The 20917-nt window shown below is 34.4% G+C and overlaps 1 protein-coding gene across 2 annotated transcripts in view; it reads right to left on the bottom strand.

The window, feature by feature from the left end:
- Positions 1 to 5229: 5229 nt before the first annotated feature.
- The window catches only part of LOC140447044 (uncharacterized), a 33933-nt gene continuing 18245 nt past the window's right edge, over positions 5230 to 20917 (bottom strand). For both annotated transcript variants that reach the window (XM_072539630.1, XM_072539631.1), the window contains exons 4-6: positions 18538 to 19089; positions 9445 to 9621; positions 5230 to 5327 (exon numbers count right to left, since the gene is read on the bottom strand). In XM_072539630.1, coding sequence (XP_072395731.1) covers positions 5303 to 5327; positions 9445 to 9621; positions 18538 to 19089 — 754 coding nt within the window. In that variant the 3' untranslated portion in view covers positions 5230 to 5302. The remainder of the gene's footprint in view (positions 5328 to 9444; positions 9622 to 18537; positions 19090 to 20917) is intronic.

Raw genomic sequence — 20917 nt, 5'->3', positions numbered from 1 at the left:
CTCAGTAGTTAAGACGTATTGGGCCCAGTGGGACTCATTTATCATGGAAGATGGCTTGCTTAAACGAGTCCTGGAAAATGATGACGGTTCAGAGAAGAGAAGACAGTTGGTGATCCCAAAGAGCAGAATAGCCGAAGTACTTCGTCAGTTACACGACAGTCCATCGGGAGGGCATTTTGGTGTAAGGAAAACCCTTCAGCGAATTCGGGAACGGTTTTATTGGATGAACAGTTCCGACGACGTAAAAGACTGGTGTAAGAAATGTACTATTTGTGCTACGAGTAACGGGCCTCACCGGAAAAGGAGAGCTCCTATGAGACAATATAATGTTGGAAGCCCGTTTGAAAGAATAGCTTTGGACATCGCTGGACCATTTCCAGAAAGTGAAAATGGAGGCAAGTACATGTTGGTAGTAATGGATTACTTTACTAAGTGGGTCGAGATTTACGCACTTCCCGACCAGAAGGCCGCCACCGTTGCAGATAAGTTGATCCAAGAATATATCAGCCGATTTGGAGTGCCTTTGGAGATACATAGTGACCAAGGCAGGAACTTCGAAAGCGATCTATTCCAAGGAATATGTGATAGACTAGGCATGAAGAAAACAAGAACTACAGCATATCATCCGCAATCTGATGGTATGGTAGAGCGGATGAATAGGACAGTCGGCAAGTATTTGACGAAGATGGTGTCCGATCATCAGCGAGATTGGGACCAATACCTTCCGTTCTTCACAATGGCCTACAGATCTGCTGTTAACGAATCAACAGGTCAGACACCAGCCAGAGTCCTATTCGGACGCGAAATGCGACTACCTTGTGATCTAGAATTTGGGTGTCGACCTGGAGAAGATGTAGCAGGTGAGGATTATGTGATCGAATTACGAAGAAAAATGGACGATATACATGAGTTGGTCCGTTCCCACCTTCAGATCGCTAGCGACCGAATGAAGAAACGGTACGATACACAAGCCGAAAAGGGTTGCTTTAAGAAGAACGACAAAGTCTGGCTGTATAATCCCAAGAAGCGAAAAGGTTGTTCTCCCAAATTGCAGCAGTTTTGGGAAGGTCCATACCTCATCATGGAGAAGATCAACGATGTCATCTACCGAATAAGCAAGATTCCGAGGGGAAAGCCGATGATAGTACACCATAACCGGCTGGCGTCTTTCGAAGGTGACCACGACGTAGATGAAGAAGTGGAAGTAAACCAAGTCCAAGACGTGTCTGACCTCACGTTTGAGGAATTCATGGGTGCCTATGGAGGTACCGGTAAAGCAAGACATGGTGTTACCACTGAAGAAAAGCAAGATCTACTCGCGCTCCCCGATGACTACTCGCTGGCCCTTACCATCCCGGCCAGTATCAAAGACGCACCAGGGTTGGCATCCGTCTTTCGAAGGAAGTTTGGTCGAGTTGCAGAACTTCAATGCCAGGTGCCAGCTCCCGGTAAAACCTTGAAACTCCAAGATGCATCACGTTACCTTTTCTACCTGGTAACAAAAGACACTGCCCGTGACCAACCTACCTACCGAGATGTGTGGGAAGCTTTACTTCAATTGAGAGAGCACGTACTAGAGTCCGACGTGCAAAAGTTAGCCATGCCAAAGTTGGAGTGCCGCCAATTAGATTGGAGGGTCATCCGAAATATGGTGGAGGAGATCTTTAAAGACACCGAAGTCCAGGTGTTAGTCTGTTGCAATCCGCATAGTTACTGGTGCGGAGAGAAAACCGTCCCTTGTCATTTTTATACAACTGGAAGTTGTAAAAGAGGGTCCAGTTGCCGATACCAGCATACAGTTCCGGTTCCAGTCCCGACAAGGTTCCAGGAGGAACCATCTTTTAAGAGGGGGGCAATGTTACGATAATTATCCTGGCCTAAAATAACCGTATTATATTATGACTAATGCTGTTCTGTTTTAGAATATACGAGACCTTTCGAATAGCTGGCATAAACTCCAAGTAATAAAAAAAACTGGTTCCATTCGAATCTTCCGGAATTAGGCCTGTCCATTCGAGGCGAAACCAGGTCAATTGATGTCAAAATCCATGGGATTCTAGAGCAGCTGTTTTCGTATAAATATAAGGGAACTTTTATTTTGAAAACAGTTAGTTAATAAAGAAGATTCGCGCTCGTGATATTATTGTTACGCTCGCCTACTAATAAATTATTGTAGTGATAAATAAACTTATATAAATTATCGTGCCTTTTAATAAATTAAAGTAGGAACAAGATAATAAATTAGTAAAGACATTATAAATTAAAGACATAACAATTAATAAATTCACAACAATATCCCGATTGGTTTGTTACGATTTCCTGAAATCATTGCTTTAACCTTCTTATGGGTGTTGAAAGTGTCATACCTTGCCTCACATTCCTCAATTTCTCCACGTTAAATGGACATCCATGTTTCCTTAGTTTGTTTTATTTTCTGTTTTATTTGTTTATTAATTTCTTGATATTTAATTTTATTTTTGTTTTTATGTATTCTTGTTTCGTCCATCTTTTCGAGAATTTCTTGTGTCATCCATTCTTGTTTGGCAGCTTTTGTAAATGTTAATGTTTTCCATCCCACAGTCTCTATTGTGTTCTTTATATTCTTCCATTTTGTTTCGATATCTGTAGTGTTCTTATTTTGTTGTTTTATTTCTTGGATACTCTGATTTATTTTATTTCGAGTTTCTTGGTATGTATATAAAGTAAGTAAACTTACTAAGATGTAAATTGAAGCTGGAAGGTCAAATATAAGAACAAGTGATGGAGTTTAAATATCTAGTCATCACATAATCTAGCTACGGAAAGCTCGAAACTGAAGTGGAAGATCAAGTGCATAGACCAAACAGAGCCGCAGGCTGTCTGAATGAAACAATATGGAGAAATAAAAATATCGGGAAAGAAACGAAAGGCAGAATTTACAAAACAGTCATCAGACCAATAACAACATACGCGGCAGAAACACGACCTACACAGAGACGCAGAGAGGACAAAAAGGATGTTAGAAACAGCAGAGATGATAACACTTCCATATATATATGACACCGAAGAATGAACAATAAAAAAGAAAATAAAAGACGACTCGCAGGAATCTAAACAGATTGTTTACGATAATCTGCAATAATCACCTAACTAGACCGGGTACGTAACAAAGAAATCATAAATAGAATCTCAGTGACGCCAACAATTGTTAAATATATCTGGTAAAAGAGTCTCACACGGTTTGACGATCTAGCTAGATTGGGAGAATCAAGCTGACCAAAGCGAGTATTCTTACCGTTATTTAAGATTCGGCACCGAAGAGAGTGGAAGAAGATAGTAGATAGAGAAAAAAACATAACATTCTTTGAGAAATAGCCTAAAGGATATATGCTCATGGAATATTGAATGACCTACTTTACCAAGAGTCAATGGTCCATATATATACATATATATACATATATATATATATATATATATATATATATATATATATATATATATATATTGTTATGCTATTTAAATTGTATTATATTGCTTACTTAGGAAAAATCCTGTCTATATTTATTAAATGAACTAATCTCCAATTAATCACAATAAATCAGCATTAATTAATTACAATCTCAGGCTATTTAAATTGTACGATTTACCTTTGATCGTGGATTCAAAATATTTTCCAATTGGCGTCCTAATCGGGATAGGTAATATGACCTGAATAAAATACATAGAATTTCAACTGAACTATATGTGAGATGTCCTTTATTTTAATGAAATTTTATACAACAATCAATCCTGTAATATTTGCAATATACTAACTTTAAATATATGAGAAGTTGTTTTCTATCATGGACCCAAATGTTATTTTACATTGATTTTTAATATGTGTTATAACTAAGCTCTTTTTATAATTCGTTTTTTTTTTAGTGATCGCAAAATTAACTGTCTCTATTATTTATTCAATTTACTTAATTAATAAATGAAAATCACACTCCGGCTCTAATGAAATTTGACTGACCTTTCCTTCTCTGCCGTTGCAATTCTATGGCCACGCCACAACAAAAAAATCCTTTCTCTGCTTCTGCTCCTATTGTGGTCCAGATGACGTACACCTTTCTCCTATCTGTCCTTGTATCTCCAAATGTTTCCGGCTTCGTCTGCTATTAATATTCTTCGGCCCTTTGGTTTTCTATCTCTCTGTACCCCGTTCCTCACACTGGTCAGCTTTTCCACCGCAAATAAACACACCCGGTAAATTACGTCTTCGGGACTTCAAACAAACACAAATCACACAGCTCCTTCCTTCTTGGACGACGAAAAACTGACTAACTAACCTTTTTTTCTTCTCTCCTATCTCATAGCCAAAATCAACCTCCTTGCATTCAAAAATTGACCAATAAAAATCATCCACCTCTTGTGACGTATATCGTTGCCACCCAACTCTCTCTATAAAACGTCATTCGGGTTATTCCAGAAAACAAACCTTCTTTAATTATTCTAACTAAATCTATCTGCTTTACAAATATTTCTTACTAATAGCTACAAACGATACCTGTTTCTCAATTCAATGTCTTTTGTTAATAAACTTTTACCGATATAATCTTTCGGGGAGAAAACCACCGCAAATCCCGGTCTATTGTTCAACACTTTCTATATACACTTTTATTCCGGGTAAAACCATTTCACAATAACCGACTTATTTAAATTTCTTATCGATAATATTTGAAAGTCTTGTCTCTGAGGCCTAATGAACAATTCTTCGAACAACTTAAAATACATATTTTGTCTTATACAGGATGTTTGAAAATTCATATGCCCGTGTCTTTATGAAATATCAATAATTTTAATTTTTATTTAAGTAATAAAATTTGTATATCGGTTTTTTATTGCTTATGGACATTCAAAAGTACAACAATATATATATATATATATATATATATATATATATATATATATATGTACATATATATAATATTTAAAAAGCCTTTCTGGTCTTCAAAGGAAGATTATTTTGGAAGTCTAGAAGATAAAAAGTATTGAACGCGATCAGAAGTATACATTCTTTAATCAAAATGGTCAAAATATATCATCGGAACAGAAAAGCTGCCGAAGAGCCAAATTTTGCACCAAAAGTTATATTTTACTTATTCTTCATTCTTCTGTAACTTTCAAACTTTTGACGAACTTAAACTTTCATCAGCATTATTATCGTTAATAATAGTTCAAAACTAAACTTTGGTAAATAAAACAAGTAAACAATATATTTAGTTCTTATAATTTTTAAACTGTACCTACTCACATAAAAAACAGACTGATTTACTTTGTAACTTCATGAACTGGAGTTTTGTTTCTTACTAAAAATAAAATTAAAAATATCTTTCGTGTATTATATGTATCACTATTTTCTTGTTTTGTCGAATATTTATTATTAAGGACATTTGCCATAACAAGAAAAGTAGGAAGAACCAGTGGAAAAACATAAGAGCATCGTCAAGCAAACATCCATAAAAATATAGCACTTTAACTCTAAAATGCGCAATTTTTTTTCCTGATTTCATCTATAATTAACAAAAAAAATGCCAAAAAAATCTATGTCAGATAAAAACGTTTATATAGGGTAAGTCATAACTATTGGGACATAGACTAAGGACAGGTTATTTGGACCAAAATATGGCTATTGGGCCAAATATGCCTTAATAAAATGTTGCTGAGAAAAAAGATACAGGGTGTTAAAGTTAATTTTTGTTTTTCGTTTTTTGCTAATAGTTTCCCTGTATATTTATAAATTGCTATCAAAATTGGCACAGAGGCATAATCTTAGACAAGAAATAGTAAATTCATAGATAACCAGCTAATTTTTTCAAGATACTTTCATTAACAGCATCAAAAACAACTTTCCATATTGTCTGACGGAACTTGTTTTCCGATTTTGAGTAAAAGTAGTTGAGTGAATAAAATGCTAGCAATATTTATCTTTCACTAACATTTTTTTGTTGTTCATAATTTCGTATTTGTCGCTGAAAATAATAATGCCTTACCAATCATTTTATTCACTTTTTTTTTCCATTATCTTAAGAAGACTATTATAATTTTTTTGCCGACGGGCACTCTAACTATAAGTCTGCAGCCTTTCATAAGCGTCATTTTAACCTAAACTATAAACTACACCTACACCACTGGTTCAATGACGAATGCAGAACAGAGTTAAAAAAAAGATCAGATTTGAGATTAAAAAGTTTACGTTTCCGCAGCGGAAACGAAAGTATATGGAGAATAAAATTAAGCGCATTGAAGAAAATTACAAGAAAAATGAAATAAAATTTTTTTATAAAGAAGTAAAATACATTAAAACTGGGTACCAGGGAAGAACGATGAATGTAAAAGATAAGCAAGGAAACCTGATAGTGGATGAAGACCAAATATGTGAAAGGTGGAAAGAATATTTCGAAGAGATACTAAATGACGAAGTGACTACTGAAGAAAATTGTTATGTTCCTAGACAAATAGTAATAGAAGAAATACCAAAGCCCACAAGAGAAGAAATTGAAGAAATAATAAAAGATATGAAAAACCAAAAAAGTCCCGGGGAGAGCGGCATTGTGGCAGAGAACATAAAATATGGAGGAGAGGTCTTAATAAACAAACTTGGTGAGCTAATACTAGAAGTATGGGATGCCGAAGAAATGCCTCAAGAATGGAATAAGTCGATTATAATTCCTATACACAAAAAGGGAGATAGAACTGAATGCACAAACTATAGAGGAATATCATTATAAGAAGTAATGTATAAAGTACTCGCCATACTAATTAAAAAACAATTAGAAATATATATAGAAAAGAATCTAGGAGAATACCAGGGAGGATTTCGGAAAGGAAGATCAACAACCGATCAAATTTTTATGCTAAAACAAATCCTGACCAATTGCTATGAATACAACATTTCAGCACAAGTACTTTTCATTGATTACAAAGCTGCCTACGATACAATAAACAGAAACAAGTTAATAGAAACACTAAAAGAATTCCAAGTGCCAGAAAAAATAATAAGATTGGTAAAAATGACAATTAGACAAACCATTTGTGCTGTGAGATGCAACGGTACAGTCTCAGAAGAATTCGAAGTGAAAAAAGGTGTTCGCCAAGGAGACCCGTTGTCTACATTGCTATTCAATATAGTTCTAGAAAAAAATGTAAGGATTAGTGGGATAAATAGGTCCGGTACTATTTTATACAAGGAGCACCAATGCTTAGCATACGCTGATGATGTGGTTCTCATTGCAAGAAATGGACAAGAACTATCAAATATAACAAAAAGACTGATTCGGGAAAGCTCTAAAATGGGACTGAAAGTTAATATTAATAAATCGAAGTACATGGAGATCTCGAGCAAAAAAGGAATAAGCACCAGGGGATCCTTTAAATTGGAGGTGGAGAATGGATCAGTTGTAGAATTCGAGAAGGTGGATGAATATATGTACTTAGGTACTCTTATTGATCAGACATGTAAAGAAGAAATTGAAATCAACCTGAGACTGACCAAGAGCAACAGGTGTGCTGGAGCCATGAGCAAAATAATGAAGGCCAAAGATATATCTCGTAATACAAAAATAAGAGTATACAAAACTATAATTAGACCCACAATGCTATACGCTGCCGAGACATGGACGGAACAAAACCATACAGAACACATTGGAAGCATGGGAAAGAAAGATACTTCGCAGAATATTTGGTGGAAAAGTAGTAGAAGGAGAATTGAGAAGACGAACTAATGCAGAAGTGTATCAGTTGTATGCTAACCCTACAATAACAAATGTGGTGAAAAAACGTCGACTAGAATGGCTCGGCCATCTAGAAAGAATGCAAGGTAATAGACTAGTCAAGAATATTGCTTGGAGAGTACCTGAGGGCAAAAAAAAAGAGAGGAAGACCAAGAAAGAAATGGAGAGATGCAGTGATGGAAGATGTCAGAGAGATGGGAATCAGAGATTGGAAGCTGTTAGCTAAGAATAGAAAACGATGGAAATTATCCATCCAGCAATGGGCCTAAAAGGCCTGTTAACGCTGTACATACAATAAACTACACCTAATAAAATTAAATAAAAGTAACTACAGAAATATATTTACAGAAGAAAGTCCTCAAAAAAGGGAATAAACATAGATACTTGCTTCACGACTAGAATATCTGTAATTAAATTAACATTCCAGAATGGGAAACAGAAATAAAAATGCTCTGTTACGTAGACGATGCAATATTGATAGCCCAAGATGAAGATAATCTAAAAAGACTGGTCCAAAGATTTAACATAAGAGCAAAAGAATTTAATATGGCACTTCACGTCAGAAAACTAAAACAATAGTAATCAGCAAAGAACCGACCAGATGTAAAATAGAAATTGATGGCATCAGTATTGAACAAGTAATGGAAATAAAATACCGGGGAATTATACTGTCTAGCTATGGAGACCTGGACAAAGAAGTGAGAGATTACGTACAAAAAGCAAATAGATTGGTAGGATGCCTTAATAACACTATATGGCGGAACAGATACATTAACACTGAGATCTAGTCAAGAATTTATAAAGCCAGTGTAAAACCAATAATGACATATGCCTCAGAAACAAGAGCCGACACTGCCACAACACAAAGGCTACTGGAAACGGCAGAGATGAGAATACTGAGAAGAATTGCAGGAAATACGCTGAGAGATCGAAAGAGAAGTGAAGACTTTAAAAGAAAATGTAACGTATCGTGTATAAATGAATGGACACAAAATAGAAAAAAAGAATGGAGTAACCACATAAGCAGAATGGGGAAGACCCGTGTCGTCAAAATAGCAAGAGATAAGTCACCAATCGGCAGAAGAAGTATCGGACGACCGTGCAAAAGATGGAGTAACAACCTTCCATAGAGGTATTAATACGCCAATGAACAAGCAGAATTGCTTATAAAGAGGAAGAAGAAGAAATAATAATACTGTACTATATCAACAACTGATATTTAAAACAATGTACAACACGAAGATAAGAATATATATTATAAAAATTGCGTCTTTAAAATTAAAATTCAACAATAACTAGAAACACAAACGACGAAAGTGACTACTAGAAAGCAAAGATCATCTATTTTCTGTTCAAAACCCAGAAAATAAAGTTTATATTTACCAAACCCTACTGTATATTTGCATTTTAAACACAATTGATTCATAATGGATTATTGTCCATTGAATACACTGAAGGTAAAGAAGATAGGGTAGGTAAAATGCAACTTACCTAAAATCAAAATTGCCCTGAGGTACAGAAGCATGAGCCACATTAATAATACACAGAAATAAAAAAAGAGCAAATGAGCATATAAAAAATGGTATGGTATAAAAAAAAAAGGATACGGATACAATAAATGTTGATAGTCATTTATTGTATCCGTTTAGCAATGTTTGATACTATTTGTATTTAGCTTACTCAAAATACTTACATTTTTTTTCTCTCGGAAACTGTTTTAGTATGACATTTACATAGTTCTTCGCACTTTCTTTTTCTAAACAACTTTATAACGAAACTACTTTTCTTAGGCGTACAACAACATTTATTAACATTTTCACAATTGCAAGGTATTCCTTCACCGGCCTTCTTACATGTCCGCATAGTTTTGCTAAAAGAAAACGTTATGAAATCACCTATAAAAATCAAACAATAAACTATTTTTAATTTTTTTTTGTATTGGAAAAGAAAATAAACCAATTCTAAAAATGTATTATGATTGCTTTACTTCAAGAACGAAATTTTACAAATATTGTTGCGTTTTGCACATGCGATGACCTCAATATAACAATTGGGGTCATCAGAAAGGGAAGAGAAGATATGTTCAATCTATAACTCGCTGGTTTCTCCCTTTCACATTGGGTATGAATATTAAAATAGAAAAATGTAAATGTAGAAATGTAGAAAAATATAAAATACAGTAAATACGCTAAAATGAATGTTTATATATACGTAAAGTGTTCTTTTTTGACAATGTTCAATCGCGATTGCGGCACAACTGCGATAAAATTCTAAACAAATATGAAATCTATATACCAAGTAAACGTACTTGATATATGCAGCAACAAGATAAATGGTGTATTGTACTTTAATGAAATTATAGAATCAACCGCTATCGAAAAGACGCCTTCAGCGACGTACAGGACCCACAAGAAGTTGATAATGGACCAGCCTCCGCCCCAACTGCATAAAACGACTGTCTCGGTCACAAGACAGCCTAAGCGAAGTGTCTCAGGTACCTTTAACCCCCCCCCCACACACACACACACACACACACACCTGTGTGGTTTGAGAGATAAAACTCGACTATGATTTTGTAGATGGAATTCGTCCCTTATCTCACACACACGTCTGGTTTTATTTCGCAGATGGCTCGTCTTGTAAATTAGTTCTTAAAACAGCTGTATTTGTCGTACAGGGAATCTATGAATACGGGGAGAATCAAAACTACCACAAAGTCTGTTAATATTATATAAATGTTTATATATCGTTGCGAAACTGCAACAATTATATAAATGTATATAGGCTATGTGTACTCTTTATTCTTTAATATATTCCATTACTTCGTTAGTAATCACCAACATTAATTTGGTTACATGCTACAATTTAGTTACATAAGAAATCAGTCTTTAAATATGGTTTTACTTACAACGTGAGGATAATGCCATAATGAAAGCTGGTCAACATATTAAAATTTACAAACAAACATATAATACATTTAAAAATTGGTACAAAAACAAACAATATCATAGAGCCTCAACAAAAAGGATGCCCTAATGGTTCCATGGGTTGCAAAGAACAACTTATTATCGACTTAGTCATTTCTAAAGAGGCATACACCAAATTGTATTCATTGACTACATTCAGTGCCGCATAAATGGCTTATAGATATATTGACGCCTTTATAAAACATATAACGACGAAGTGGAAGACTAACATTCACCTTCAAATACCTGGTGAAAAGGTATTTGGTTGAGTCCACTTTGATTTTGTCTAGTGATGAACCCACTATCTCAGCTACAAATATCTCGAAGTACAGCAAGCGCGAAAAATTGACCATAAACTAATAAAAACCGAACTAACTTCTGAGTTTGTGCGAAGAATAAGAGAGCTAAATCGGTCATATCTTAATAGCAAAAAGTTGTTAGTGCATTAAATACGTACGCCTATTCCGTGCTTAGCTTCTCGTTTGGTATTATAAAGTGGTTAAAAACGGATATAGAGGGGCACAAAGGCGCAAAAACACCATCCACGCAGTGCAGTAGGTAGAACAACATTACCGCGATATTAAGTGGAAAGAGGACTTATGGACGTAGGTAAACAACTGGATAAACAGGTTGCTAATTTAAGAACTTATTTTTCGGTGCAGGCTGAGATATACTTAACATCGAGTAATTTGCGCAGTAGATGATACAACGCCCCTAAAACTGAGGGAACAAGAAATGCGCATAAACCACCTGACTAAGCAAGAAAAAATGCACACCTGGATGGGTAAACCTCTGTATGGGCGACATTTCAATAAGATCAGCCAAGAATATGTTGACAATACAGCGTCGAACTTTTGGTTGACATCATGAAAGATGTTTCCCGAGACGAGGGTTTCCTACTTGTCATTCAGGATCAGGTTATAACAACTAAAAATTACCTGAAATATATTGTTAAAGATCCTTAAGTCCAAAATGACAAATGCCGATATGGATGCCAAGCCCAAGAAACCATCCAACATCTTATAGGGGGCTTCCAGGCGTTTGTCGGTACTGATTATAAATAATGCCATGACACAGTAGGAAAAATTATTATCCACCAAGAACTAGCTGACAAACTGTGACTTCTACAAACCGACCATCTTCCTTATTATCAATACGTCCTGATAGAATGCTTGAAAATGACAACTACACGCTATACTGGGACCGCACTGTGCTCACATACCAACCAGTGGCACATAATAGACCGGATCTCATACTAGTTAATAAACTTACTAGGCATTCCACACTTATTTGGGGTGGTTATACCTAACACTAATAATTTGCATGTTAAATATAACGAAAATATCGCCCAGTACAGAGATCTAGAAATACAAATCAGGAGACAATGGAGAATGGAAGGTACCTAGATAGTACCTATTATTCTATCTACTGCTGGTGTTATTCCCAAAAACCTCCCAGAGAACAAAACAGCTGAGTTTAAGGCCATGCAAAAAGCTGTACTTCTCGCGACATCCATATGTGTACGAAAATTCTTGGTAGATACTTCAGCATACCAAGTCACCTAGGGCTCGATAACACGGAAAGAGTTCCATCAGAGCTCAATCCTTTTGATACCGTAGGTATCTGGGATGAGTAAATTTTCCCCTTGGAGGGAGTGTAAGCCGTATGGCTAAATCTGGGAAAGCAATATTCATTAAATAAAACAAAACACAACAAATTTGATCAAATATCTATATAAATAACAGTGAAGTTTTCACAAAGAAGTATTTTTCTTTCTACGCGTAATTTGACAGGTTACATCAAAATAATGGATCTTTAAATAAAAGTTCTCTGGTTATCTTTTACACAATAATATATTTATAAAAACCATGAGCTAAAAAAGTAAATTTAAAAAATTTTGGAGATAGGACCTTTTTTGTTACAAGACAGTATAGGACAATAATTATATTTAGTATTGTTCTGAAGCTATTTTCTTGTGGCATTTTAAAATAATTACTATGTAAATGGGAATAAGCCACAATTAAAGGTTAAAATACATTTATTGACGTTTCAATTTCCGAAGTGGAAATTGAAACGTCAATAAATGTATTTTAACCTTTAATTGTGGCTTATTCCCATTTAAATATTAATTAATTATATTTAGTTTTAATCCGTGTAAACAAAATATACGATTCCGTACATCGCGCATCGTTAGAAATTATGGGAATATTGAAGGGGCTTTAATACAAAAACACTATTAATAATTTCAGAATTAACTAAATAATCACAATCAGTAACAATCCTATTAACTTCAATATTAATCAGAAAGAAGCCCAGATAATCGCCGCCGCTATTGTCTAATATTAATGTACAAATTGCCTCAATAAAATAGAAAAACAGCTCTGGCGGTACGGTTGTTCGTAATGATCAGCTTTGATTTTCGCCGACGATCATGTTATCTCAGTGCAACCTGTATATCACACAGAATTTATGGTTAGAGAATTTTATAATTGGCACAGAAAATGGGCACTACAACTACTACAAGTTAGTGGAAAAAGAGAGATTATTTTCAATTATATTAAGCCACGATTCATGGTATACATGACAAAACCATTATTAGAACACTATTAGGTACAAAAACCACTATTAGATACAAGACTTTAATATGGCTTTATTATTTAAAGGTATGCAGTTAATTTAATTTTGTTTTAGATACAATAGATTTTATCTAAAACAAAATCTCAAATGTTTCTGCAATATTGTCATTCTCGGCGGGCGAACTTTCGACACCAAATTGTCTTTGTACCTGGGGTAATGCAAGGGTCAAATTTTAGTATAGGAAATTTCGACACCGCGGCGTAAAGCAGGTAGGTAGGTAATTAGCGGCGATGGACATTTGCACCCAAGCAGGACAAGCGGGTTTTCCCAATATTTATTGTCACGGCGGGGGGCGTGGCACTTGTGTACTTGTGACTAAATTATTTCAGTTGTAATTTATTTCTTGTTTGACGTTGACTTGTGCACGTATACGGATATTTAAAAAATGAGTTTGATAAAAAGTTCCCGTGGTCGAGATTTATTAGTGGTGGAGCATCATTCGTTCTCGAAACAGAAAGTGTTTAAAAGCGGCGAGATATTTTGGCGCTGCATCCAAAGAAATACTAAGTGTTCCGCAAAAGTGTTTACAATAGGCTGTGAGGACCTCACCATCACAAGAAGTGATTTGGTACATAATCATGAAGCCGATCCAAAAAAGCTTGAAGTACAGATGGTAACCAATGCATGTAAAAGAAAAGCCCAAGAGGACATATCGGAAAAGCCTGCCAAAATTATAAGAACTGCTGTTGCTGAGTGTGATGCCAATTTGCTGACGGTTCCTGACATAGCTAGCATAAGAAAGAACATTTACAACTGTCGTCGTAAACTGTTACCAGGTCCGTTACCAAGAAGCATATCAGAAGTCCATAACGCGGTTAGTAATTATTCTCCCAAAACCTGTCGCAATGAAAGTTTTTTGTTTTTAAATCATCCTGAATTAAATGTAATTGTATTTTCATGCGAGACAAATATTCGTTTGTTGTGTAAATTAAAAACTTTGTATATGGATGGTACATTTTCATACAGTACCAAATATTTGTAAACTTTGAAAAAGCAATTCACTGTGCTTTATTGTATATGTGGCCCAATGCAAAAATTAGTGGATGCCGTTTTCACTTACACCAAAACTGGTTTTAAAAAATTCAATCTTTGGGTTTGGTACAAGAATATAATGATACAAATTCAGAAATTGGAAAATGGTTAAGGCATACGTTTGGTTTAACTTATTTAAATCCAGCAGAAGTTGAAGAATGCTTTCTTTATGATTTAATGTCATATAAACCTATAAACGCAACACTTGATATATATGCAGATTATTTACTGGAAAATTACATTTTCGATAGCGCTCTATTTCCACCACACATATGGTCTAATCAGAATCCGTCTATTGCGAGGACCACAAATGCCTGTGAATCCTTTCATTCGAGATTTAATTCTTCTTTTTATTAAACACATCCTTCTATTTTTATTTTTATTGAAAAGTTAAAAGAATTTCAAGTAGACACTTATGTCAAAATAAATAGTTTACATATACCAGCAAAAATCAAAGATACTACTGTTAAGGCTAAATTGGCATTTTTGGAGAAAATGATGGATAAACTACGATCCCAACAAATACGTAGGTTAGATTTTATAAAAGCTATATCTTATCATTCCTATAATAGCAAATAAATCATTGTATACAAGTATATTAATGGTAAAATGTACAAAAATTAGGTACTAGTTGTATTATATTTAGATATTATTACAGTTATAAAGAAATAAAATGCACATTACTTTTATTAAAATAAATAAATTAATTAATTATGGTATTTTATTTATGTCGCAGCTATATTTATTTGGTGTCGAATATACCTGTAAGATAAAAACGGGAATTGGGGCTGGTGTCGAAAATTGCCATTAAATTTTAGTCGCTACCTGCTTAGTGTCGAAATTTCCTACGCCCGTCATTCTGTTAATTTTTTGTGAAATGAATGAATTTGTGTTTTAGTCTTTCTCTATTTTCCAAAGTATTTCATATATAAATGATAAACCAATAATAACTAACCTGATAGTTTTTGGATTGCATTTTTAGAAATTTCTGTGCATCAATCAAAAAAGCAAGCAAGAAATTGAAGTAAGAAAATCTGTCAATATTTATAGGAACCGCGTCAACCGTGTAATTTAAGCCACAAACGAATTCTGCATCCCTCTTCTGGTTTGCGCGCAGCTCACGTCTATTGCTATGCTAGGCATATAGTAATTGCAGAACTAATCTCATCGACTGAAAGTTTTTGGGTTGCATTTTTAGAAGTTTCTGTGTAATGCATCAAAAATGTTGCAAAGGGGGCAGCGAAATTGAAGCAAGAAAATCAGTCAATATTTATAGGAACCGCGTCAACCCTGTAATTTAAGCCACAAACGAGTTCTTCACCTTTGGTTTGAGCGCAGCTCGTCTATTGCTATCTTGGACATACAGTAGTTGCAGAACAAATCTCACCGTATGATAAGTCAGTTGTAATGCGTTGATCTGGTGATTTAGTTATTGAGCTTGGGATAGGTGAACATGTGTGTATGTATATACTTTTTAACTTTATTTGTTGCAATCTGTTATGAATATAAGAATAAACAATATGTGACACAGTGGGAGTTACATCCGGTGGTGAGCACCCTTTACAGTACCTATATTTAGTTTACATTTACATTACCAAATTTTTTGACTTTTATACAAACAACTATTCACAATTTAAACAAATTTCTGTCTAGTTTCTAGCGGAGGAGAGATCTAGAGAATCCAGCCTTTTAAGTCGTCTAAGCAGTGGTGGAGTCAGGAGGTCGTTGGCGAGTGGATTTGGATGAGATGATAGTCTCTTAAAGTAGTTTTTACACTAAATGGCGGTTGCTTCTCTAACAGTTTCAACATTAAAGTTATGATGAATAACATCGTTTATCACATACCATGGGGCATTGCAGACATTAAGACATCACAAAGGACTTTGGATTGAAATCTTTGTAGCCTTTGTTTGCAAATTTGTATTACTGGCTGTTTCCCAGATTTGAATCCCGTGCATCCATAGCGGCCATAGTATTGTCTTATAGAGAAGAAGTCTGTTTTGGGTACTTAAACCTGACTTCCGATTCATAAATAAGTACATTTTTTTGTAAAGCATGCCCAGTTACAGTCGGTTGGACCACATATGTTTTCCCAAATTTAGGTGATTGTCTAAATGTATATTTTGTGTTTGGGATTTGGTTACCGATACTAAAAAAATCGATAATATGAAAATGTCATCAATACATACATCGGTACAATAATGAGATAACAATATATCAGGTATTATCATCATCATCCAGTCTTCTGCGCCCAAAGTTGAACATAGGCTTCCCCTAATTTCTTAAAAAATTCTGTCAGTCTTGAGCTTCCTGCAGCCAATTTTTTGACGTCGTCTGTCCAACGTGTAGGTAGTCTACCTCTTCTGTCAGCACGTGGTTTCCATACTGCAATTTTTTAGTTTTACCGCTCGTCATTCATTTTGGCCACATGGCCCACCCAGTTCCACTATCAGCTTTACATTATTTGTAATTCTAGGCATAAAAAATGCTTTTATGCCGGTGGCATATAAAAATATTGTTCAACATCGTTGACACTAGGCGGATTGAAGAAAACTACTTCGTGTTTGGAATGGACCGTATTTTATGCTGGTTAAGAACTTTTTTTGAATTGTAGAATAACGAGACTTTGATTTAGTCGAACGATTATTCTACTAGTTTGCCTGACGGATTCAGACAGACTCTCTTGAAATGAAAAATGTAAAATACCGAGACTAATTATAGATAATTTACTTTACAACTCTGCTTGACATGATTCAAACACACTATTTATGAAAAGAAAATCGGTTGCTAATTATAATTGCTCTTGGCAACACAGAACATTCACTCTAAACTGGAGCTGGATATTAGTGACACACAATATGGGTTCCGCAATGGTATGGGTACCAGAGAGGCACTATTCCCCTTCAACGTGCTGACACAGAGATGTTTGGATGTTAACCGTCCTCTTTACGTCTGTTTTATAGGATACAATAAAACGTTTGATAAAGTAAAACATGACCGACTCATGGAAATTCTAAAAAATAAAAACCTAGATGAAAGAGATTTAAGGCTAATAACAAACCTTTATTACAATCAGCGAGCAATAGTACGAATTGAAAAAGAGACATCTAAAGAAATGGAAATAAAGAGAGGAGTCAGGCAAGGCTGCATACTATCACCTCTATTATTTAACGCTTATTCTGAAGAGGTAATTCGAGAAACTCTGGAAGATGAAACAGTCGGCATAAAAGTAAATGGAGTCTTAGTTAACAACATTAGATATGCAGATGATACAGTAATAATAGCCGATAGTTTACAAGACCTGGAACGACTCATAAATAAAATAGTAATGTGCAGAAATCAAAGTCAGAATCGAAAAAGCACGTTCTAATTTTATGAAAATGAAAAAGGTCCCATGTGGCAAATATTTACAGAGTACTATACTAGGGAGTGGAATCATGTACGTTAAATCTAGACACAATGAGACGACTTAACGCCTTTGAAATGTGGACCTATAGAAGAATTATGAGAGTTTCCTGGGTAGATGGAGTTACGAACAATGAAGTACTGAGAAAAATAGGTAAAGAGAAGGAAGTTGAACTTACAATTAAAGAAAGAAAGCTACAGTATCTCGGACATGTGATGCGGGGCGAGAAGTATGGCATCCTGCGACTCATAATGCAAGGAAAGATAAATGACAGAAGAAGCCTCGGAAGAAGACGAATTTCATGGCTCAAGAACCTGAGAGAATGGTTTGGATGCAGCTCAAAACAACTTTTTAGAGCTACTGCCTCAAAAATTAAAATAGCTATGATGATTGCCAACCTCCGTAGCGGAGATCTGAAGAAGAAGAACACAGAACAGGGTTGGTGCTGCAAAAATGGTGACGTAATTTTACATTAAAATATTAAAAATAATAAATGAAATTAAATTTGAACACGAATAGTGCATTGCTGAATTGTCACTGCGAAAGAGACAATTCAATGCGTTTTAACTATCGTAGGAATCATTTCAACAATTGCTAATTGACAGAACCATAATATTTTTTTATGAAAGTTATTTACACTTTTTGAGAACGATTTCCGAACTGGGCTTTTGTTTATTCACAAAACAAAACACTGTAGTTAATGAAATATTGTGTAATAGGGAAACTAATTAATAAAATAACTTACGCTAATTGTTTGGTTCCTTCTTTTAAAGTTCGGTGCTTATCTAAATCATTAGTAATTTCCCCTGTTGAAGCCTTAATTAATACAGTAGATCTGGAAATTGTAATTTTTACTTTAGAACTTCTTACAGATTTGGTAACACAATCTTCTATATTGACTTTGGTTTTATTGAGACCTGCAGTTTTTACTTTATTATTTTTCGATTGTGAGGAATCGTTCGGCTCAGTGGTAGAGATTTGACTAATTTCAAGTTTATTTATAGTTGAAAGTTCTGTGGAAGGCTCTTCATCGCTCAGATAGTTTGGAAAATTATTAGATTTTGCAACACACCTTGACTGTGGATCCTTTTCATCTTTTTCCCAATTTTGCGAAGTGCTTGATTTTAAAGCCGAAGATCCATCGCTGGCAGTTTGAGAAACTTCTCCTAAATCTTTGGTTGTTGTTGATTGAGATTGCTCAGGTATACTGGTAACTGAAGTACCATTACTCGTGTATGTGGTTGTAGAAACAACAGTATTTTTTGGATGTAACGTTTCGTCTGTCATTATTTTCTTTCTGTTAAAGATAAAACTGTATTTTTATAATTTAAATAAGGAAACGTATATATATTGTTATGATTCATTTTATCGGCCAAAGAGAAAAATAAAAATTAATAAATAGACCATTTAAATAAATTTTCAAGACATCCTGGTAAACAAAATTTATGTATTAGATTAAGATAAGATTAGATTAACAGAAAGTTTTGCCTGTCAACAACTGATTTTTTAAACACTCGTAGGAAAAATCTTTTTATATAGAATTAGAAAGCCCATACTCATTATAATCTTTTTATTGTTTGTATATGACCTAGGATTAAGATATTGTAATTAACCTTTTGTTGTATGGAATGAATTATGTATTTGTAAACAAAGGGAAAGCCAGTTTTAAAGCAAACATTTTAGTTTCTCTAGAAACAGTAATGGGGTTTTTTCTTAATGATTGTAAACAAAATAAAGCTTTTTGATTGGACAGTTTTTTTTTGAATGGGGAATTGATAGTCGATGTATGAGAGAAAGGGGCAGTTGTCATTTGATCATCGAAAGGAAAGGTCGCGTCTCGATAGAGGGTGTGTTCGTGAGTTTGGATACCGGCATTGTGAAAGGAAGTTAGCAGGATTGTGGAAGGAGATTACAATTCGATGAAAAGATTTCCTTGGATCTAAAGTTGGAGTTTCTGGAATACGTAGGAAATAGTTTGGCGGCATGACAGAAAGAGGTCCTTGTGTCATTGAGAAGTAGCTGAGTGTTTTGAGGAATTCAATTTCAAGTTTTAATTGTTGGAGAATTGAGTCGGGTGTTTCGTACACTCTTTGCAGGAGGATTGCAGATACGAAAAGAAGAAAGCCGAGGAGAATAGTGGTAGATCACATTGCTGTCGAGCATGGACGATTCTGGGTATGGTCCAAATACAATCTACGAAGGAAAGGTCAGTGATTTTCTGTTCAGAATTGAAAATTTTGTAACTGTGAATGAAGTTTGTTGACATCGTTGTCGTTACCATTTTAACTCAAGAGTAGACTTCATTTGTAAAATGTTTTAAAGTTTTGTTTTTGCAATAAAGTAAATATTGAAGAATCATAAAGATAAAAAGTTTTAAATACAATCATTGAAATTGGCTTTAAATTGGTTTTGTCTTCAAGAAGACGTAAAATATTCTTTTTGTGTAAATTTTATTGTATTCATTTACGCTGATTGATAAGATAACGGTAAAATGTGATAATTGTTTTATTCTGCTTTAAATAAAATAAAAAAATACCAATTTTTTTGTACCTTACTATTTTTATTATTATTATTTTTTTCTCTATCCCGATAAAGGACAACTAGGAAATCTTTGGACCCACACAACATAGGTTAATATGAGGAGATTTTTCACCCTGAGAACAATTAAGTTATGTTTTTGATTTGCTATATTAATCAATTAAAAAAATTAATAACATAATAAATGACCCCCAACGTGTAAAGCTTAGAAAGTATTTCTAGTTGAAATTTAGAAGGATAGAGAAAAAAAAGCCGGTGATTGAAAATTTATTTGCCCGATGGTAAAAGTTGATATATTTGCATTTTACGACATAATATTTCAAATTTCTCTAGGTACAAATTTTGCATGATTTATATTATTATATTTGATTGTTTTTTTACAATTGACAATTTTTTTTTTTAATTTAGTGAATTTGTTTGAATTTATTGCATTTGGGATAAGAGGAAAAGTTTTTCGTCTTTGCAACATTACACGAATTTTAAAGCTTCATATTTGGCGGGGATAAATAATCTAACGAAAATGTCTACCACGGGAAGCAAAAGTGTGGAAAGTAAAACACAAAACGCAAACTTAGAAACAACAACCA

This window comes from Diabrotica undecimpunctata, chromosome 7 (genome assembly GCF_040954645.1).
Source record: "Diabrotica undecimpunctata isolate CICGRU chromosome 7, icDiaUnde3, whole genome shotgun sequence".
Taxonomy (NCBI): domain Eukaryota; kingdom Metazoa; phylum Arthropoda; class Insecta; order Coleoptera; family Chrysomelidae; genus Diabrotica; species Diabrotica undecimpunctata.
The sequence above is the reverse complement of the archived record's forward strand: the minus strand, read 5'-3'. Positions and strand labels throughout refer to the sequence as shown.